The sequence below is a fragment of the Mytilus edulis genome, chromosome 2, assembly GCF_963676685.1.
Source record: "Mytilus edulis chromosome 2, xbMytEdul2.2, whole genome shotgun sequence".
Classification (NCBI taxonomy): domain Eukaryota; kingdom Metazoa; phylum Mollusca; class Bivalvia; order Mytilida; family Mytilidae; genus Mytilus; species Mytilus edulis.
In genome coordinates, this window is record NC_092345.1 from 65,161,118 (window position 1) to 65,186,049 (window position 24,932).

Sequence of the window (24,932 nt, forward strand, 5' to 3'; positions counted from 1 at the left end):
ATATTTGTAGTTATTTTAACTAGAAAATAAAAGAGTAAATAACAGGAAAAATTTACAGGTATAAAAATGTTTCATATAAATGCAAAAAATTCAGAGAAATTGCTTTCGATAATCTTAAATTTTGTGTTGGTGTGAGAAAAATAAATAATTATGAAAAAAACATCTATCGCAAATTTAAATCTATAATAATAAACTAAAATACTTTTGAAGATGTTTGATATAAAACATTTAAGTGGTTTCATATAAATCAGACGGATGCTTGGGGAAGTGTGCATTTGACCTTTAGACCTTAAACAAATTAAATGTGTAAAGTTTGGCTTCAATAGTTAAAAAAATAGTTTTTCAACATCATTAACAAAAAAAAAAATTAAAAAACACAATGTTTATAAAACAATATATGATAATCAAACTGATACATATAGTTTACATAAATTGATACATAAGTGTACATAATTCTGGAATCACAACAATAGGGGACGGCTAACTTTATATATAATATTATCTTCAGTCCTCTCTTATTCTTATAAGGCCACCATATACAAATCATAACTTCCTAAACAAAGTGACAGATACGATCCCTCACATGTCATTGCCGAACTTAATTAATGATGATCCAGCTAGACTCTACAGGTAACACGACAGGTATAAAATCTCACCTTCCTTAATCACCTATATTTTATGTGTGGACAATTGATACATACTGTGTACCTGTCAAATAGCCCCATACATCAATATATACCAACATATTGTTCAAAAAAGTTTGACAGAGAAATTTTCTATAATTAAATCTCTTTAAGTCTCTTATCCTATAGAATTATCTTTTGTTAGTTTTTGATGAATCATTACACGGGTATAGACCAAGTATATATCTAACAACTTGTAGATTTTATTCTAAGAAAAATATTATAATGTAAAACAAAAAGAGATCTCAGTTATACCAGGTAGTCATAATTATCAATACATGTATCAGAAATATTTTATTTCATAAAATGAGAAAAAAATAAAAATCTTCCTTATATTTTCAACCTGCTACAGACATGTTATTTTGACACTGCCAAAACATTATACTCCATTTCTGACAAGTGGATTTCTGGCAAATATTATATAATTAACAATGAAACAAAATCAATAAATCTGCAATTAAAGACTTTTTATTAATAAACATGGCAATGAATATATCTGTAAATGAATTTAAAATATTTTGAATTCCCTACAAATGGGTAGTGAACAAAAGCTAGTATCGATTAACATTAGCAAAATACATTTGATATAAAATTTCTATATCAAATTTAAATAAGTCCTATAAATTTACAAGCAATGCTAATTTAATTTTTGAAGAAACATTATCCCCGAGATTGATAAATCGTAGCCTCTCTTTGATACCTTGGCACTATTGTCAACGTTAAAAGGGCATTCTGATTAAATCGACGGTATCACACGAGGAATCAATGCTCTATGAATTGTGCCGTAATTAACTATTAGCCTTTTGTAAAGTTATCAAGTTTGCATGCGACAACTATAGCTCTCCTAAAGGGAATTCCATCTCAAACCTGCAGACTGTGTTTGTGCATTGATTTCTCAAAGTGTTATCCAATAAAAATGGTATTTATCGCATCAGTTAAACAAATTAGCTTTCTAAACAACCATCAAATAGAACTCAATAATTAAAGGTAGAAATCACATCATGAGGCTTCTTTTGCTATTAATAAGATACCAAGAATTAAAACAATACACGTAAATCAGTAGAGGTTTCACTTGTTACGAGTCTTGTTGGTAGGATAAATGTTGGTAGGATAATAGCAAGTAGAAATATCAAACTCACGTTTTTGAAAGCTAATTAGGGTTTAAGTGTTGAATTAATTTACACATATCATACAGTATGTACATTCTGGTAAACTGATTTTAACAGTACATGTTGATGTCAAATTCAAAATGTCATTTAAAATGACATTCCAAAAAAAAAGATTGTAATACCAAAAGTATGTAATTTTATCCCTTAACACATGATAAAAGGTACAAATTCTATAATGTTATAGAAATAGTGCATACACCACTGTTATCTTTTAAGATCTCAATAAAGATAGCAAAAATTTGTTTAGTTTGAGTCCTTACAACAGACAAATAAAAGTAAATAAAGTACAACTAATAACAGATGGACAATGTATGCTTTAAGTCTTTTAAAATTTGAAAATAAATACAAAAACATACAAGAGGACAAAGGTAGAATAGACACTTGTGAATAACAAGTCAAAATATGGAGCTGATAATTTGTCAATTCAAAGCCTAATGATCAAATATTGGAATAAAGATACTGACAAATTTGTTTTTCAATCTTCTAAACAATAAGTCTCCAATGAATGCCTACCACTATTACAATCTTATATAGTGAGAGTAACCTCTAGTAATGTGTTCCACTCAAGCCTGAACAAGATGATGTCTTGATCTTGTTAGCTTTTGCTCCATCCAAACCTTAATATGATTTTGAGATGAAGTACTGCAATAATAGATATTTGGTTTTTGTCAACTATGTGAAAGGCTTTGTGTCTGAAATTAATACACCAGACCCCTGTTTTCATTGTATAAATATCAATACAAAATATATATGTTGAATATGCTAAGATGTTTCACTTTATGATATTATGACCAATGTTAATAAAAAATACTATGTCATATAGTTAATAAAAATAACCCTGACCAAAGTATTCTTATTTTCATCCACTTCCACTGAAGGTACAATGCATATCCGTAAACAAAAACAACCAAACAATAAATCCAATATAATAGTTTTATATGGTCTTTTTAATTTCCAGTTTCTGACATTAAGATCATAAATAGTCTACAATAAGAATATCTAACAAATGTGGGAAGAATACATTGAAATCAGTTACATCTAAATCAACTATCTCATTCTAATTAAAGTGTTACATTGTATAACAAGTTTTTACCCTTCCCTGCTATTAATGGTTTTTTCTTCTTCAAATTATCTAGACAAAAGAAGCCTTTTTTATCCCAATTTGTACTTTTAACCAAGTATTTCCATTTATTAGAATGGCGAATTATAGAGCTAAGATAAAACAAACTTAAAACAGGTAGGTTAATATTCATGACATCATAATAAATATAGTTGTGATGTCTTCAATAAGCCAATTCTAAATGTTTTTATAATAGATTTTGCTCAATTCAAAAATGGCTTTGGAACCCAAACAATAATACCGTCAATACTTCTATTCTGGCATTACACAGGGGCATTGTTTATGATGTCTTTATACAAAATCTACTGGATATGTACTGATAGATATCTTAAGGTAGATCACAAGTATATATTTTTTGAGACAGAATTTTTTTATAATTTGCTAAAATAAAGATTTTACTATGCTCTTTTCAAAAATTAAGTAAAAAGAATAGGTCACCGTGCTATTTTTCAAGCTATGTGTCGTTGAAAATTGCCAAAATTTGGTTAGTTTGTTCATATAAAAACACATTAGTGTGCATAAAAAAAATTCTATGAGATAGAATTTTGAAATAAATTGTGAGAAGAAAGGTTTTATAAAATGTTTTAAGAAAATAAAAAGAAAACATGGTGTCACCGAACTTATTTTCTTGCTACAAGTAAAAATAAAAAATTTCCCTATTAGCCCAGTATAAATTTTGTACTAAAAGAGTTATCTCCCCTTAAATGGCTTATTTGATTTTTTTTTATTTTAAAACCAAAAAATTGATATTTGTTAAAATATTTTGTATAATACGATTAATTAACAAGTTTTCTTCAAATAGAAAAAACAGTCAAACTATTGAATTGCAAATCTGTGTCTAAATTTGCAGAGTTCGGCAAATAACTAGACCGATTTTGTACTGTAATTGTACAATCCAAGATGGCGGTATACCATCAATCTACCTTAAACATTTTTTTTATTTATTGAAAATGGATTTGAACTAGCTTTCATTAACTGTGAATACGGTTAGATGTTTATGTCGTTTGTCTTTTTTAATGTCTCTTAGAGTTTTGAAAAGATCTGACAACTCCACCTCTTTCCAAATGATTTGTACCACTTGGTTTTATGTTGCACTGCTACACCAGTCACATGTAAGTGGAGGGCTAAGCTCTCACCAATGCTGCTTTCTTTCTGTGTTTGTCAGAAGTCTATTTCTCAGAGGATAGTTGTTTCATTGGCAATCATACCTCATCTGCTCACTTTTAAATATACATGTATAGTGCTTGTAAAAACCAAATTATTTTTCAATACTTTTAAATTTTTTGGCATATACAGCCTTTGGTGCAGTGCCTCTTTAACAAAAGGAAGGAACAAGTCATTATAACTGTTAACCTAATTGTTCATTATCTACTATTCAGGTAAAACCCATTTTTCTGATTTCTAAGACTAAAAGCAACATTTCATATTGTTAGTTATGTCCATTAAATCATTTGACTACAAAAGCAACAAGCAGAAAGTAAAGCTTTCAACAGAAACGAACATCGGAAACTTGTGTGGAAAACAGAGAAGTAATGAAGCGTATTGTGACAATATTCTACCACTTCACATTAATACCGTTTCTACAGCAACTTATTATTTAATTCAAATTTATTTCATAAAAAACTTAATATGCAGGATAGAACACCTATTGAAAAGTCATTGTGAGCACTGTTGAATTAAACCTAATAGAAATTTGATTGCTGCCGTTCCATGTGCGTCATTTATTGATATCTTGTGATGAAAACATTTTCCTAACTTTCTTTATTAAGAAATAAAAACAAATTTTCAGGTGAAAATAAGGCACTACAAGGGATTAGAATTTTAGAAGGTTGGAAATTATAATTTATAGATACTACTTTTTGAATAGGAAATTAAAGTACTTTGATATTGTTTTTTTAGTCCCTGTATATTTAGAATAATATATTGATAGGTATTAACTCTCAAAGGTTTTTTGACTTGGTGTTTTTATATGTATTTAATTTATCTGCAATAGAAGACATACTGGACAAAACTATATTAAATATCTACATTTAACACTCAAACTGGTAGTAAATGAGCGGACTTTTTTAAATAAAAGCCTTATATAGTATATTTGCACTGACAGAAAATTTCAAATAAATGAATCAAACAAAAATATGTTTAAGCAAAAAGTTAAAATGTACTATTTAGAACAGGATAAAGGCCGTTAAAACTTGTATTCAAATCCAGTTTCATTCTAAACAAATAACAAGTACACCTCATCAGCGGTAAAATCCACTTCAAATTAAAGACGTTGCGACCGATGACACTCGTGACAACAATATATACAGATGAGTTTTAAGAAGTGTGAACTGCTTAACATATTTATTAAGTTTCTCACGATTTTAGTATAAGACCCTTATGCCAGCATATTGATGTCAGTGAATTAAATCTCCTGATTATTGGGCTTTTCATTAAACAGGGTGGAAAATTAATAAAATTAAAGAAAGGTCTTTAAAATTACGTATTTGCACAAAAACTGGACCTTGATGAATCAAAATTACCCTTTCTTAAAAACACTCATTTATTAAATAAATCTGATCAAATATATCATCAAAAGGCTTGCAAATATAGATCACAGATAGGAATTTTCACCATTGTTTAGAAGAACCATTTAAACTACAGCTCTATTGTCCTGCGTGTTATGCCATCAAACTCTCTATGTAATTCATGGTATGAACATTAAGTAAAATTATTTAATGCATTTCAATGCTCTTTTGTCCGTCAAAGAAAAACAAATTACAAACGGTTGCTATTATATTGTATTAATTGTAAAGATTTGAATAAATATAATGATTCAGCTATTGGTAGAAAATGTAAATAAGTCTTTGTTGCACCTTCACAAAAACATTAGTTAATAATCCAAACTTAGAGGTGAAAAAGACTTTTGTTATTTTTCTCTGTGTTGATATTATCACATTATATCTAACCTTTATGGTAAGCATTAATTGAGAAATTTGGTTTTACTCTTGAACCAAATTTGTATTCATATCAGGTTTACAGATTATAAAAATATTTAATGTTTAGTTAACAGTTTAATAGTGAAATAGTTTATATTATCAATGTCACTACAGAAAATACAAGGACCTTATAAAACATTTAAGGGGAAAACAATCCTGCAAAAACAAACAATTTTTATTTGTGGCTTTTCCCCCTTTTTTGTAGTATCTGGATTATTGCCATTTTCCATTGATCTCATTTGTGGCAGTTTAATAGATGAACACCCTTGTGTTAAGGTAATGGTGTCAAGATTTAAATTTCAACATCTTGTGCAGTAACTAACAAATGCTGCAGATAGTGAAAACATATAAAGTACTGCATCAGAGGAATATTGCTGTGAACAGTATTTCCATGTGCTACAAATATTTGTTCCAAATGTATCACTACTGACCTGTTTTAATAAAGTTCTTGGATAATATTTCTCCAACCAAAGATAACACTACTGACAGTACCTACCCATTTAACCTAAGCATTGGTATTTAGTTGTCTCTAATGTTACACTTCTGACTTTACATACCTGTCTTACATAAGCATTGGTATTTAGTGGTCCCTGATGTTACACTACTGACAGTACCTACCTTTTTTTTTTTACATAAGCATTGGTATGTGTCCCTCATGGTACCTACCTGTTTTACATAAGCATTGGTAAGTAGTGGTCCCTGATGTTACACATGTTCCTCCATTCAGACAAGGACTGGGGGAACAAGGTACAAATAGCTGTTCACAATGTTGGCCAGTATACTTTAAATCACAGTGACACCTAAAATCAAAAGAAGCATCAAATATTAACTTTTTTAACCAATATTTATTTGCGCTTGACATAAATATTCCATAGTCTGTTCTATTTAAGGAATGACAGTAATATTTTTCAGTCTATGAAGAAATATAGATGATGAGATGGGTTACATTATATTTCTATACTGTGTACAAAGTCTATAGGTAGAGACAGGTTACTATTAACTGATGTTACATCCTAAGCAAGATTAGTATCTTTAGTTATTATTTGAAACAACTAGTTGATACAAAGTGACTGTATAAAGTACTTCAAGTAAGGAAACTTATATATTAGTGTATAGATGCTGATTCATAACCTGTGAGGCTAAGCTGGACAAAATTTCAGTTGCTAATTCTCTCCATAAATCTGTCAGTCAGTAAAAAAATAAATTTTAATGCCTTTACAACAAACACACTGAGTTTTGTTTTCTATCTAAATAGTTAATGCCTTAAAAAGAGACAGAAATGGAGCTCCAATAGAATTAACATTTTGACATGTCAACATTATTTGCTGATTCATCAAATAATGTCTATAACCAGTATCTTAAATTAGGCCTATATATAACGCAAACCTTGAAACACTAATCAAATACTCATACTCAATGGTCATTGATGATGAAACTTTTTCTCATCAGCAAAATTGTTCGTTTTCTGAAATTACATTATAACCATAACTTCCTTGGAGCTCAGTATTTTTTTACGATTTTCCTTTTTTCGTATAATTAAGAGACAATGGGACACTAGAAAGGAAATATGATACAGGAAGTACCAGTTAAACAGAGGAAATGAAAAGTTTAGTACTAATTGCCTTATATTCTAAAAATGTCAAGTGTTACCATATATAACAATACTGAAGAGGACACTGCATACGAGTACCATAAATGGTCAAAGGTTTGTATGGTGGACGTGATAAACTGATCACCCAGTGTCCAACATATAGAACAGTTTACAGGATCAAAGTCTCCAGTTTTCTTGAATAGTCTCTTCAAATTGGTTGACATTTTTACGGGATATGACCCTATTTTGGTACAATAACTATTTTAGCTTGCTAGATTTCTAGACTACAAGATGCTGATGAATTGTAAGATTTCATTTAATTGGTTTTAAAAGATTTGTTTCCCTGAATTTATGTGATTGTCATTTGAACATGAGACTTGAATAACCTTTTAATGTGAAATAAAGATTGTTTTTTCACAGGTCCACTTTGTCTACTTCACAACTAATTTGGTTCAGGTTTGATCCTTACCATCATCTATTTTACAAAATTTCCATATTCATGGGGCCAATAGAATGATACCCATATATTAGCAATGAATTAAAAGTTTTATTTCAATTATTTTAATTCTTGACAAAGTTTCCCATTCAACCATGCATTTCTTAACGCTGATATCTTTTGTGAAGACCTTTTGATTTCCTGGTAAAAGTCAACCTCCACACCAATCAGTGAGACACAAAAATCTTGTCAATTAATGACCAACAAAGCAGTAAATGAAATATTACAAGACACTAAGATCTAGGATGATTGCTTTACCTGACAAAGGTATTAAAGTTACTGATCTGTGGGAATATTACATTAATTATCCATTAGCTTATTGGGGAACAGTAAGGGATTAGTCTGGGTATAACTTACATTCTCAACAATGATGAGTGTGTTTGTGAGGTGGGAGGGAAGGGAGGGAGGGTATGCAAATGGGACCAAACTATTCATTTTCAGAGTCAATATAATCAAACTATCTTTAAGAATATGATGCACTTGACACATTTTTTCATCAGGTGTTTAAAGAAGAATTTCAATTTAAAGAGGTCAGCTCAGTCAATTAATACAATTTTCATAGTTGAATTTACTAAAAACTAAATAATTTGATATTATTTCACTATTTCATTTTTTGTTTAAAACTATCATCAAGCAATCAACCATACTACCAATCTGTTAAAACATTCATACTGAATATAGTTTACAGTAAAGAAAAGATTATAGAAGACTCAGTTAGGTCAGCAAAAGTTTTGTATCAAAATTTGACATCTGTTTAAATTTCATGCCCCCTTTAAAAAACTTCTAAATTTTAGGTTTATGTTTTCTGATTTTGTTTATACTTCTTTTCATGTTAAATTGAATAAACATCCATTAGAACAGTATGATAACTTGAAAAATTTTTGGCTGCACTCATTAGCAATTTTTTATGGCTTGTGTCAGTATCTTCTTCATCAATGTGTACATGAAAGATAATGATATAAAAAGTTTTAGCAGCAGTGCATATCTGTTAATGCCTGTCATCAAAATATTTAAAGGAGAAAAAAAAATTGAAAGAAAACAGTTGGCATTTCTGTGATATAGTACATGCTAAATCAACAAAATATATAGCCAGGGAAAAAAACAGGACATTTGACAGGTGACCCCTAAGGTCAAAATATGTTATTTAATTATCTAACAATCTATTTTGTCCGAAAACACCAATGTCCCATTAATAATTCATAATATAATGATAGACAGAATAAAAAATAAATTACCTGGTTTGTCAGGTGATACATGTACATGATATATCTAATTACCAGACATCCTGATAATAGATTCTTTGTAAAAGTTGTATTACAATTGAATTTTTCTAATTTCATTGGAAAATATATTTTCAAAAAGTACAATTTTAAGAGGGGAAAATAGTCTAGGTTAAAATGAAAAAATGCTGAAAAAATTACACGTGGCAGTCACAACATCAAAAGGCGTTATTTTTTTTCAATTTCCATATGAATATTTTATTTGGATATATTTGTTTTCATCATGTTCATAGAGAATGTCTTTAACTGAGTGAAGATTTATTTAAAAAAGGTGAACTTACAACCCCAACTGACCTTTTGACAGAGGATAACAATTTTAGTAAATTCTGATTTATCAAGTGATTAATTGTTTATATTTATAATAAAGAATTTAATGCAATAACAATAAAAAAAGAAACTAATCAAACACAACTAATAAACTGATGAGGTATGAGCAATGAGCTCATGTAACATCTGTCTACAGCTATTATTATAAAAATATTATGAAGTTTTTGAAAACATTTAATTTCGTTTTATCAAGTTATCAAGTAAATTTTAATATTGACTAGAAAAGTAGCCCTATAAGACAACTCATTTAAACTTAACAGAAAACTTTTTTTCTAAACTATTCAGTGTATGGATAATTTTCTACCAGAAAAACTTTGATATTGACAACAGATGACTTTGACCAAGTTTTCTTGTTTACAGTCTTGTTTGAACAAATTTTTGATGGAATACCTTGATAGTGATAACAGGGTTTTATGGCTAACATTTTTGCTATATTTTATGATATAAGTTCTATAACTCTGGACAGACATAAATAAAAATATTCAAAAAAGTATAAGTATCAATATTTTCTAAAATTAAGAAGAAAGCATTCTTGTTGTCTGTTCTATGGTTGGGTTGTTGTCTCTTTGACACATTCCTCATTTCTATTCTTAATTTTATTCTTGCATCACATTTGAGAAATTACTGTATTTGAAAGAAAACATTCTTTTCCGGTTAAAACTCATAACTGTAAAACAATTAAGTGGAAATCATCAAAAGTATACAGACCATCAGAACACCATCTTTAACAATTTATTTCACAGGCCTAAACAATTTTAGTTTTATTTTTTTTACTGTTTTCATATGAACTTTTCCAATCTGACAAAACTGACCAAAGGCTTGCTATACAGAAATAAGTTATCTATGTAGATAAATGTGTTTTTATCATATACTTAGACTAAATAACATATGATTTTTACCGTATGATAATAGCATTAAATTAAAGTATTTTCCATATTTTTCGAATTGGTGCTTAGCGGGCTGATATGAAAAGTTTATCACATGCTTCGATTGTTATCACATGCCTTTCTGTAACGTTATCACATGGCATTCCGGTGATACTCGGCAAATTCCGGAAAATACACCTCAATGCTACGTTTTCAGTGAAAAACATTACAAAGTAGTGTACAAAACAATTATTTGAATACTGGAAGTATATTGTGTAAAATAATTAAATTGTATTAAAAAAAAAAATTAAAAAAAATATTAAATAAATGCATTTTTTAAGCTTTTCTGAAACTTTATTTAGAAAGTTACTTTAAAAAAGTTGACTTTTCCAAACAATGTTCATTATGTATATTGTTGAATTATTTTTTTGTCGATTCGTCCATATTAAAATGTGTTTTTTTTTTCTCTATTGAGGCATATGATAGAAAGATTTCATATTGACTATCAAATTTTGGGTCCGACGTCGGTGAACTTTTTACTCTTTCAACTTCTTTTCGGGAACCACGTAGAAGGATCAATATATGAATCTGTTATTTTTTTCTACTGTTGAAGCATATGATAAAAAGATCATAACATGTCATTTTTCATATTGCATGTATTATCAGCCCTCGGTCAATATCAGCCCTCGAGCCATGCGGCTCTTGGGCTGATATTGAACCTAGGGCTGATAATACATGCGATATGAAAAATGCCATGTAATAATCTGATAGTATTATTATCTGTAAATGAAAGTGATCAAAATCACTAGTTGAAAATTTTCATGGTACACCTTAAATTTGCCTGTAATGGTATTTAAATTTCATTTTTCGTCTGAATGAAATACAAAAGATGATCTACTAATCGCTTCATTCAAGGAAAGCACAAAAAATGTATCCAAGAAAATCTGAGCATCAAATATCTCTAACATCCTTTAAGGTGAGGAACTTGAGAAAAAGATCAGGTAAATATCACTATACATTTTAGCACTTACATGTAAGAACCAATTCTATTATCACATTGTCCACCATTTTGACATAGTCCTAGGGTCTCTGCACATTCGTCTACATCAGACATACATGTTGGTCCCTTGTACCCATGAGTACAGCTGCACCTATACCCATCCTCCAGAGAGTCACATGTTCCATCATTACGACATGGCTGCTTTTCACAATAATCAATATATTCACAATTTTTTCCTAAAATATAGTTATTTTGTTAAATTTTTCTTAAGATTATTTAACTTACCACATATAACAATTACTTTTTATGACTTGCTGATATATAAATATATATGTATATTGTATTTTCATGTGTTTAAATAAAGATTTGAATATGTTTCTTTATTCATAATTAGTGTTTAGATAATGAAGATGTGATATGAGTGCCAATGAGACAACTCTCAATCCAAGTCACAATTTGTTTGAATTTGTTTTATTTTTTTACTTTGTGTGTGTGTATCTTCATCCTTTTCATATGACTTCAAACTATTCATTCAAAGAAATGAATGTTGTAGGGACGATAACTCAATTATAAAATACAAACTGACAAACCAATTTCGATTATCTCCCTTAAATAAACTAGAACTAGAGAAAGAAAGACAACTCTAATTGACTTGAAATCATATTACCTGTATATCCACTTGGACATGTACAAATATAATGAGCTAAAGAATGAGTATTTTGACATGTTCCCTGATGTTGACATGGATTGTTATAACAAATACTGCCAGGAACTACAAATTCACAAAGAGTTCCATTGAATCCTGAAATGATATACAAATAAGCTTCATTGTAAATAATAATAAAATATTGTTTTTAAGTAAGGATCAGATCAATGTAAAACAATGTGAATTTGAACACAGGACATGAATAAAATATTGTGTTTCCCCCCCCCCTTTTTTTTTTGGGGGGGGGGGTTCTTTTATCAATTAACTGAATTTGTCTTCATTTTCTTATTTCTATTGTACATTTCATACTAATTCTAGCCATCATGTGGTTATAATTATAATGTTGTTCCTAATCTTCATATCAAAACATTTAACATCCATGTATATATCTATCTGATGGATGAATGTACTTAATAATAGCTCTAACTAATAGCATTTGTCAGACAAAGACATGTTTTGCACAGTTTAATTTTTGCACAGTTGGATTAAATTAGTCACTGATACAAGTCAACTTGACTGTGTATGAAGGGGCTTCACAAAGTCAGATCAATGTCTATTGGAAACTCTTTCAACCATTAAGTTGCTATCATGTTTCCAAATATTCTGCTAATAATTTTGGACTTAAGATACCATAATATTGGTTTTCAGATTACCTTAAGCTTGTTGTTAATTGCATTTGCTTTTTCCATTTTCTAATTGCCTAAATATGTTAGTACATGTATAAATTAAGTTTATATATATTTAGTTTTACACCAAAATCTAATATTTCTGGCAAGATCAGAGGTTGACTAAATTTTAAACCATGAAATAGGAACAAGATATAGTCTATTAGGGTTTACTTATAACAAACTCCACAAATGAAAGCATGGAAGTCGTGGAAAGACAAGTTTTTATGTAAACGAGGGAATCAATGTTCCTGTGACTTTCTGTTGTTGTTTAAAAGTGTTTCATGTTAACTTTTTTTGTGTGTCATATATGCAAGCTCACATTTTTGTTGAGTACCTTGAATGGAAATTATAAGTTCATGCAATCATCTTTAAATCTATAGTACTCCCTACATGTATAATAAGGCGTGCATTGTCTATGGAACTGAATACAGTGTAATATTTTTTCTGTTCTTTGTGTAAATAAGTGAATTTTCGATGTTTTAAAGTGATCATGCTTTTCTGGTCTATAAGTGATCTGGCTTTTCTGTGCCTATATTAATGTATCATGTTTTCCTGTGCTGATTATTTTTTATGCTCCTTTGCACCAATTAAATTTCTCTGTGCTAAGCAGTTTTTATATACTTTAAATCTAGTGATTTTCATAGTATAACATTTTCTCAATAATACCTACCTAATTTACAATCACATCTTGCCTTGATTCCCCCAGCTTGTATTACAGTACAGGTTCCATCATTCATACACAGATCAAGACTTGGACCACAAGGATTATCTAACTCACAGTAGGTACCTATATAACTTTGAGGACACCTGTAAAATATACATATATTTCTATTTACATGAATAAAAGAAAAAAGTGTGTGACCTGTGAGTAGGACTGCAACACTGGTAGGGTACACACATACATACAAACCCATACACAAATCATCTAAAATGGCAACATATGGATATGAAAGACACAAATATTGTCTAAACAAAAGCAAATAAATTTTGATATATGTTTCAGCCATATAAGTGAAGTTATAATTCAGTTTTTGTCATTCTAAATTTTGATCATATATTTCAACTGTATTTCTTTCACTGGAAAACAGACACCCTCTTCCTATTTCAACAACAATCAAACCAATATTCTGTGAATCTTTAAAATATCACCCGGACACCTATATAAGAAATCATGCATATGCATATCAAAAATAGAGCTCTAATATCTTTGAAACAGCATTTTTTGGAAAGTGACTCACTAAGAGGCATTTCTCTTATGTTCTTTATATATAATTTTATAAATACATATAATTAATAAAACATTTGTGTAGCCCATCAAATTGGATAGACACAAAGAAGATATAGGAAGATGTGGTGTGAGTGCCAATGAGACAACTCTCCATTCAAATAACAATTTAAAAAAAGTAAACCATTATAGGTCAATGTACATCCTTCAACACGGAGCCTTGGCTCACACCGAACAACAAGCTATAAAGGGCCCCAAAATGACTAGTGTAAAACCATTCAAACGGGAAAACCAACGGTCTAATCAATATAAAATAAAAAAACGAGAAACGAGAAACACATATAAATTACATAAAGTGTTTATATTATGCTTCCAGACTAAGAACTCTTAAAGGACTAAGAAAAATGCCTATGTACCAACTAAATTAGTCTTCTTAATCCTTGAACTTTGAACCCTATAACTTAAGTGATTTGTACAGCAACCTCTTCATCAAATGACACATTTATCTATGGTTTAATAGAAAGCAAGCATTTGTTTTACAGTTACATGAAAATAGTTGACTCTTTAAAAACGTTTTGTGTCTTTCTTCTCCCTTCAATGTCTATATGGAAACTGTTCAATGACGGTATTTTTAAAAATACTTCTATTTATAGATATTGAGAGATACCCACCTCCCACTAGGTTGAAAATAATTTACAACATTTGAGCAAATTATGGGTAGTTGACTACAACTGTAGTATACATTTTATATACTATTATCAAACAGATAGTAATGCTTAACTGCTTAATTACTGTTTACTGACAATAATATTTATAACATTATCACTGTGTTGTGTAATAAACATGGTGTGTGATATACAAATTGCCCTATTCCCCAGTGTAATAAACACTGTTTATTGTAGATTAATGGGTCACCCCCCTCTAACTGTCATCCAGAATAATGTTATAAGTATGTTTATGGCATAATTAATCTATATTAGGCATTACTAAGAGCTACTGATATTTACAAAGCTCTGTGAAAATATAGCATACATCTGAATAAATATAATGGCATGGACTAGACCAATGTAGAGGAACATTGATGTGGAAAAAAAAGAAAAAAGGTGGAGAATGATCACTATACTAGTACTAAAGATTCATTAGCAAGTCTAACAATTCAAATAAATCACATACCACAGTAACTTACTAAACCTTAGTAGCCTATTTACTTCTATGACATGGACTTTATTTTCATATTATGTCTTACAACATGGATTGGTGTCTTTCATCAAGAAAAGATAAACTGATGGTGTTGTTCAGTGGCAAATATTTCACGGATATTAAGCATGTTAAGGTTAAAAAACAAATTAAACAATAAGTTTTAAGGGTATGCATTAGTGGTTGATAAACAAAAATTCGGAGATTTAGCTCGTTAAAGACAAACTGTGGACCTGCTGCTGTGGACCCAAAGTACTGTTGTTACAAACCACTAACAGAGAGTATCGGCATGAGAATTTACAGTCCCAGTTACAACTATATTGGTTCAAGTTAACAAGCACAATTTAAATGATTTTGTTATTCAGAGGACCATAAATTTGGTTGGAGACAACAGCAATTTTAACTCATCCTATTTTAACTCATCCAATTTTAACTCATTAGGTGATGAAATACATAAATTTAGATTGAACAAACTTCAGGACAAGGGAAAATTTCAATTCATTTCAATTGGGACCATATATTTGGTTATAGATAATCTGAATTACACTTTTAGGGAGTTGAAATACATATTTATTCCAAATTTTTTAGCTAACAATTTAAAGACAACAAGAGTTAACTGTATCTATTAACCATTCACCCTTGTGGTGCACAAAGATATGAAATAGCATCTTTTAAATCTATCAAATAGTTCTGTTTCTAATGTATTTGTTGCATAAAACAGTGTCTTCAACATATATCCCCACAAGGATAGTATTAGCTTTATCTCCTTTGCTCATGCTATTATAGTTAACCTGGTGCCTAGTCTAAGCTGATTCTTACGTAATTTTTATTAAAACTCAAACGTAAGAAGCTAAGTATTATAGGAAAATATCTCAATTCTGCTACAAATATAACTTCTGACCCATCCAATAACAATTCTACGATACCTTGATGAAAGTACCTCTTACAATTATACTTTTCATACTGAAACAATTCAGCAGTATGGTAAGCACAATGTCAAATTGCTGTTCAATAATCATAAGATTTGAAAACTCTAAACATTTTTATTGGTTTTGAAATGATGATTTAAGTACCTATGAAACATGTAGGAAAGTAAATAGCAAAGAAACTGACACTTCACTTTTAAGCAAACTACTACAAAAACTGTTTTCACAAAATAAACACTTCACAACTCTTCTGGAAAAACAATTATACAACAGAATTTTTGTACTGGTAAACCAGAGGTAGTCAATGATATTCTCTTTAACCATTTTTTTCATTATTTATTTAGCCTAAAACCTAAAATATCAATTATAATAAAGGATTTAAAGAAATATCAAAATCTGCTAATTTTGCATACTGTTTTTCTTTACGAAACGGTGTATATTTTTAAAATTAAATTGTAAATTATTGGGTAATGAAAAATTGGTAATATATTTGCATCAGGATTTCTATCTCGACTAACTTGAAAACAGTTTAAAGTTAGACCGTGTAATTTGTAAACAGACAAGAAGCAGACAATTTACAAGGAAAACAGACCAAACATGGTCATTAAACTGGGTGGATTCTGTACAAATAACTGTATGTCCTAGAGATGAAAAAGTTTGTACAGGAAATTTGTTTCCAAGGCTGCCAGTATCTTCCATATGTGTATATAGAAAGGGTCTTTAAAAGCCTCTTTCATAAAAGGTCAGGTGGTTAGCAATATTTTTCAATGGGTGAAAATCTTTAAGTTGACAGCAAATGTTTAAGAAGTTTTGTTGTATACAATTCATGTATGATGTCATTGACAGAAAACAACAAATACAACTATACAGAATATTTGCCAAAAATTTACAAGCGAAAAAAAGTAAATTTCAACAAGTCGTAAATCTCTAAATCTTTATTTCATAAATATTTTTATTTCCTCTTTATCAAAAACCTTAACAGATGGCCAGAAACAGTTAACTGTCTGTTTAAATTGGTTTATAGATAAACTGTTAGTTTATTTTTCAGGTAAAATAAAGGTGTTATCAGGTAAAATTCCTTTGATCATCTTAATTACCTGCTCCTGCTCAATCCAAATGTCAACAGAGATTACAAATACAAATTTATTTTAACATAAGTATTCTAATTTAATTGTTAAAGTTTTCTTTATTTGATTAACACCTGCCTGTCTATGTATGTTTTGTCTAATCAGAACCAGTCATTGTTATTATTAATGCTACAGGTATAGTTAAGTACTACTAGTCTTTCTAAGGGTCAAGTAATTTCTTCAGATGTCAGGATAAAGAAAAACCCCGACAAAATATGGTAGTAATGTTTGGTTAGATACAATTAGTTTGCACATCATGTTACTTGTACAAAGTTCTGGCAATTTTTTAATTGTTTGTAAAATAATATAAGTTATTATCTGTCTGTTTTCTCAACATTTCACAAAACGTTCTTTACAATAAAAATACACATTTTTTGGTCTGTTTGTTTTGTGTAATAACACTTTATTTTGTACCAATGTAATCAATGATAAAAATACTGTCACTATCAAAATCTTTAAATTGGCCAGGTTTGTTTTCACTGTGTCAAAATGCTGGTATTAAAGACAGAGCTGAAAATTCAGCATTAATCTTACCTTTCCTGCTATATTTTTTCTCTTTCTAGCTTAACCAAATGTGGGGTGTTAAGGTTGACTTCAAAAGTACATGTATATCAACTGACCCTTAACAACAGCAGAAGCCAAATGATGAGAAAAGTTCACTTGACTGTTTGAGCAAGGTGAGCAAAGAAATATAACAGAAATTCTTGAAAAATCAACTTCAGAATTGTACTGTATGGTACATGCTCATTGTTGAAGACTGTACAGCGACCTATAGCTGTTAATTTCTGTGTCATTTGGTCTGTTGTGGAGAGTTGTCTCAATGGCAATCATACCACAACTTCTTTTTTATATTCATAATCTTCAAAATATTTCACCAAAAAAATGTAAATACTTTTAATCTCATTCATACACAATAAATATAAACATATGGCTTTTTTAAATTTTTTTACATTAAATTTGTGTAGGAATGCTACCTTGATAATAAATTTTGACATTGATGACACCAGCTGTTACCTGATGGCAACAGGTGCCAGGAAATTACTGAATAAAATACAGGTGTGGGTACCAGTTTATTGCACCTGAGTTATACCTGTTTATTACACAAGCTCTTAAACCTTGCTCTATCAGCCATCTATTGTAAATGTCCCTAGATATCAGTGATTCAGTTAATAAATCATAAATATTTCTCAAGCTGAATGGAAGCTTGTTCAAATATAATCCAAGAGTGCTAAGGCTTTGTTATAAACAAGAATATTTTAAATTAACTTTGTGGTTGTGTCACCAATTTCACAAGTTTGTAATCGCGACTAACCTTAGTTTTTGTGAAAAAGTCATTCTGAATCAAGTTTATTTTCTTGACTTAATGTTTTTTGAACTTAGTAAAATTGAGAATGGAAATGGAGAATGTCAAAGATACAACAACCCGAACAAAGAGCAGATAACAGCTGAAGGCCACCAATGATAACTATATATTTTGACTTTAAAATTTGATTATACTTTCTTTCTTTCATTCACTATTGAAGATGGAGAATGTGAAAAAAGGCTTGATAATTATGAATAAATAAATAAAATTTAGGCAATCTAAGGAACCACACCATATCAGCATACATGTGCATTCGAGTAAGTCGTTCTGGTATGAATACAATGTAGGTATGCTTGTCAATTTGTGAATGTGAATTTGCAATTAACGTTGGCCATAAATTTGAAAATGTTTTGATTGAAAAGCAAACAAAGAGATGATCAGGCCCCAAAGCAATGAACAAATCATTGTTAAGATATCACAATGGCCAAAGGCTATCCTATCAACAGGTAGTTGAATGCCCCTACAAATCTTAGCTGTGTCAGACCAAAGCTATGTCCACTTCCAATGGTCAAATATAGGCAGATGGTCAAATCAAATTGATTTTGCAAATCTAAAGATTGTAAGATACCAGTAAGGTTTAATCAAATAATGATTAGATATTTCTAGACTTGATTCAGGTCACCACTGATAAATATTGTTCAATGGCCTTTTTGAATTTAAAGTTTTAAAACCTAGTAAATCTCAAACTACAACATCCTATTAAAGTACACATAGTTTGTAAAAGATAAGTTTTTTTTCTACCTTTTAAAACTAAACCATCACAAGAAAAAAACCTACCTACATTCAGACAAAAGGCTTTAAGGAACCAGTGTCATTCCCTTTGTCTCTTATTAAAATACATGAATCTGACCCAAGAAAATTTTTTCACACAAAATAATTATGGGGATGATATCCAACATAATACAGAAAAAGAAAAAAATATTTCAGAAACATTCCTTTACATATAGGGGGTCTCATTGGGGGTTCTGATCCCGGATCCCGCTTACTGTTTTGTAAGATTCCTGTATCCCGCTCACACTATGTACGTAAGCTATTCAAATTTTTTTTGTAATTTCACGTGTCCTGCTAGACTTCATTTACCGTTTTCACGGCACAATAATTTGACTTTCACGTGTCAAGCTTACAAAAAATCGTCAATCCTGCGTCACGCTTAGACCCCAATGAGACCCACCATATAGTTCCAACAGATCGGTGCTTTCAGAGAAGACTGTTTCCAAGTGAGAGCAGAGTTTTTAGATAAACTACCATGAAGAACAAATTAAAGCAGCTTTGTTCAAGCCTATTATCAATAATCTTATATTTTTTTATTATCAAAAAGGACATGGCTAGTATGGGGAAAAAGTCATTTTCTGTAAGTTTTACATCATCCTGATCATTAAAATTTTCTAATCATGAATATGTAAGAAATATTTGTGATGGCAATGGGAACAATCAATCCCAAATTCTTCAATAGGCTTATTATCCAACATATTCTCAACGGCAGTTGTTCTTTAATAAATCTTAAATGTAATTGCATGAATAAACCACTTTCCACAACTTTATACATGTTTGTTTGATCAAAAGGCAGATGAGAAATATTGCTAACTTATCCATCACTATAGTTTTTCACCAATACAAGTTGATATGGTTTAAAGTAAAGTTCATCCAGGTGAAAGACCACAATTTTATTTCTATGACAATTCACTCATATTCAAATTCTATGACACGACTAAGGGCACCTGGTTTTTATGTTAACTGTAGACAGCTGGTTTTTAAAATTCCGACACACAAAAACATCCATCTGTCTTAACAAAGGTCATTTCAAAACTTGTAATTATTTTATGAAAGGCATATCATATTTAAGAATATTAATATTCATAAGTTTTCCTCTTTTATGTACTGAATATTAGCTATAGATAGATATTGAGTACGTAGCATAACACTTTAAATAATATTTAAAAGTACTATGTTTCAATTAAAAGTTAAGAATAGTGGAGCGCTATTCAGGATTTATTTTTTAAACTTTTTACAGTGCTTATCCAGTGACCTTTGGGGTATCACATTAGCAAAGACTAAAACAGTTTACCAAATTGCAGTTAGATTTCTACTCCAACTAACTGATCAACTGGTAAATTATTTTAGCAGATTGCTCAAGTGAAATGTTGTTAGTAAGATGTGAGTGCTGTAAAATAAAAAGTAATACTTACCATCCAGAACCATTTAGTTGATACCTTTGTCAATCATTTCTAACAAAAATAATATCTTACTATAGTATGAGTCACTGAATAAAAAGGTCTAATTTTGACATGGAAACTTCTATCATAAATAAATATTATAAATGAATAGTTCAAAAAATTGTTTTGTAGGTGTATATTATATAGCTTTGTCTTCTAAGATGAAGTTCTTGTGCAATTGTGATTCGAATAACATTTTCTATACAAATTACTGATCTGCTGGCATTAAAGGGAAATAATTTATATTGAGTTCAAATGTACACTAAAAATTTAATCAATGATACCAGGCTTATGGTTTTGCCTTCAAAAAAATCATCAACACGACGAATAAAAAAAATTGAAATGCAAAATTAGTATGAAGTTGAAGGGCATGTAGGACACAGATTAGAAAGGTTTTGCAAAATACTGCTTATAAGTTATCTTGTGCTCCTTGGAAGAGAATCCTTTATACTTTGAACAATTCAACATTTTGCAAAACAACTGTTAATCTATAATTTTACCCTATCAATAAAAATGCATGTCAAAATGAAATTGCTGATTACTGGGCTGGTGATATCTTAATTTAAAGGGGAATTTGAATGATTTATAGAACTTTGAATGTGTTCAATAATAGGGTTTTAACAGCTTTTTTTCAAAATTTTAAATCGTCTTTCATCATTAAATAAGTTTCATGGTTCTTTTCAGAACAGAGGATAAAAGTTGAATAATCACAGAAATAATGTTACAAACAAATTAAATGGGGGAAATTTGATATTTGTCAGACAGAACAAAATTTGGCTGATTATCAGTAATGTAAATTATTTCCCTTTATTGCCAGCAGATCAGTAATTTGTTAGAAAATATTATTCGAATCACAATTGCACAATAACTTTCTCTAAGAAGACAAAGCTATAAAATATACACCTACAAAACAATGTTTTGAACTATTCATTTATAATATTTATTTATGATAGAAGTTTCCATGTCAAAATTAGACCTTTTTATTCAGTGACTCATACTATAGTAAGATATTATTTTTGTTAGAAATGATTGACAAAGGTATCAACTAAAAGGCTCTGGATGGTAAGTATTACTTTTTATTTTACAGCACACACTTCTTACTAACAAAATTTCCTTGAGCAATCTGCTAAAATATTTTACCAGTTGATCAGTTAGTTAGGGTAGAAATCTAACTGCAATTTGGTAAACTGTTTTAGTCTTTGCTAATCTGATACCCCAAAGGTCAATGGATAAGCACTGTAAATAGCTGCAAAAAACAGTGTAACACCACCATTCATCACAACAAATACACCCTAAAAATAACTTGGGTAGATAAATGTCACAAACATATGGCCAAAAATAGTCAACATCCTGGAAATTTTTATATGGATAACAATGACCAGACAATATAGAATGAGCTAATGATACATTTATTATTGAGTTGAAATATATACAACTTCAACCAAAAGGTCTCAGATAAAATGCAAAGTTTAACAAGTAACTGAAGCACCAGTTTAAATTCAGTCCCTAAAATATTAGAGAATAGTGTTGCCTATACAAGTGAAAGTGCAGTCTGTTGATTGAAATAATAAAAGCTTAAAACTTCAAAATCTTTCAAGTGTAAAATGTAGGTCATATTGTGGAATGGTGTTTATAATATAGGACAGATGTACAATGTAGTAGTAAAATAACAATATTATGCATTCACTTTATCATTTTAGGTAACTGAGCTCTCATGACTGACTGTGCGAAGGGCTGTACAGCCAGTCAAGGTCGTTAAAAACTTCAAACATCATAAGCCACAGTGACTCAAATGTTTGAGAACTGGTGTAGTGAATGAAAAAATCATCATGGTTTATATCAGTTCAGTAAATATACAGCAAACTTAATAAAAATATGTTTGTTTGCTCTTCTTTCATTCTTTAACCCATAAATATATATATATATATATATTCATAATTATAATGTATGTCATTGTACATGTATGAAGACTGGCAAATTATTCCATTTTACTTAAATCATGTGAAGTTCAATGTAATGAAAAGATTTCATAAAACAATTGAATATATAATATGACTTGTTTTGTAATATAGGTTGTTGATGAATAATAAAGACACAACTTTCGTAAAGATGTAATTATGTCTGCTTTTTACACAATCTTTTTTTTTAATGATTTTAACATGAATGTAGTGAAGCATCCACTTTTTTTCACTTTCATTAGCCAGTAGTGTAAATATACACCTCCTGACCTTAAATACCATTCTGTAGTGTGCTAGAATAATTTCGTTATATATGTTTTGTGCTTGTGTGTATGGAAGAGTGAGTCAGCAAAACCAAGCACAGTGGCATAAAACCAAGTACACTTTCAAAGACAGGTACTTTAAATCTCTGCTGGCAGTTAGTTTTTGTAACTGCAGGCATATGTTTATTTACATAATGGTGTAGGAGGGGTCCTGATCCCGAAATTAAAAACATGAAATCCTGAAGTCCCGAATTTTAATAAATTAAAATCCTGACATCCCGAAATTTCGAAAAAAGAGTTCCTGGATCCCAAATGGGTCAATCCTTAAATCCTGAGCTTAAAAACACCTGATCCTGGAGTCCTGATAAAGGTCCTATCCCCCTCATACATGTAAAATGAAATAAAACATTGTTATGAAATATACATGTGCATTCAGTACATATATCCACGTGTATACTGTAAGTTAAGAAAAAGTGTCACATTTTTAAGAAATTCCATCTGCTGGGATTATCTATATACTAAATCTCAAAACAAACAAAACACTCCATTGCAAACAGCTGATTATCAAGAATAAATTACAATCAAAGCTTTGTCAGTTTGTGTATAGCTTATAATTACAACCAGGTACGTTAGTAACTGTGCATTAACTCAAGATTTAAACAAAATAATGTCAATCCATGTATAATTGTGGAACACAAAACAAATTGTACAGCCAATGATACATTTATTGTAGGTCCAAAGAGTGTTGTTCCAAATGCAAGAGTTTTTAAATAAAACTTCAAATCGTCTTTAAATCGCATTTACAGTCTTTAAATCATCTTTACAGTAGACTAATTAATGACTGCATTAAAACAATTGTCACAACGATTTAGATGTTCCATCCTATCAGATAACAATATCAAATTGGACTTTAAAAGATTTTTTAATGGACCAAAAACATGCCGTATATCCAAGACCGTAATCAATGAAATAGTCAACACAGTCAAACTTATCTGATTTTTCTATTGTGAAAAAAGACTAAGATTTATAACACATACAGTAGCTCAAGTATATTTGTATTATCTTGAAGTAGAAAGATTTCATATATGTTTGTATGTATTGAACTAGCATGTTAAATAACATGTGAAAAACATCAATATATATGGCAATGAGTGTGATACAACATGTATATACCATACAAAACTTTAGCATTGAGTTACATTTGTGTAGCATGAAAAAAAAAATAAGGATACCATGGATACAGGGTATCCATACATGTACATGACACAAATCAGTACATGCAAAAACACACAAAGAGCAAAAGAACAGTGCTTTTATTCAATGTTGTTCTTCTGCTTTTCTATTGTCTGTACATTGTTCTTCTGCTTTTCTATTGTCTGTACATTGTTCTTCTGCTTTTCTATTTTCTCAATCTTATTGATGTGTTTTTCAGTTTCAATTTCCAACATGCCCAAGAGGGCAAAAGTTTTGAAACATGTTTAACTCTGCATTCTTATGTGCCTGTCCCACAATAGCTGACTTTACAGTATGGGTTTTTCTCATTGTTGAAGGCTGTATGGTTGCCTATAATTGCTTACGTCTACTTCATTGAACTTCATAGTCTCATTGGAAATCATACCACATCTCCACATATTTCAATATTGATCACACATGAAAATGCAAGGTGTAATATTTGGGTTTTAATGCTAACATTAATAAACAACTTCTTGATTTTCTTTTCATCATTTTTTTTGTTATGTTGTTTTCTTACTGTCATTAATATCTTTCAATGAGAAG

At 29.9% G+C, this 24,932-nt stretch overlaps 1 protein-coding gene across 2 annotated transcripts in view; it reads right to left on the bottom strand.

Moving 5' to 3' along the window:
• Window positions 1-24,932, bottom strand: part of LOC139512687 (neurogenic locus Notch protein-like) — a 66,894-nt gene that overhangs the window by 39,267 nt on the left and 2,695 nt on the right. For both annotated transcript variants that reach the window (XM_071300490.1, XM_071300491.1), the window contains exons 3-6: window positions 13,555-13,691; window positions 12,178-12,312; window positions 11,542-11,746; window positions 6,617-6,750 (exon numbers count right to left, since the gene is read on the bottom strand). In XM_071300490.1, coding sequence (XP_071156591.1) covers window positions 6,617-6,750; window positions 11,542-11,746; window positions 12,178-12,312; window positions 13,555-13,691 — 611 coding nt within the window. The remainder of the gene's footprint in view (window positions 1-6,616; window positions 6,751-11,541; window positions 11,747-12,177; window positions 12,313-13,554; window positions 13,692-24,932) is intronic.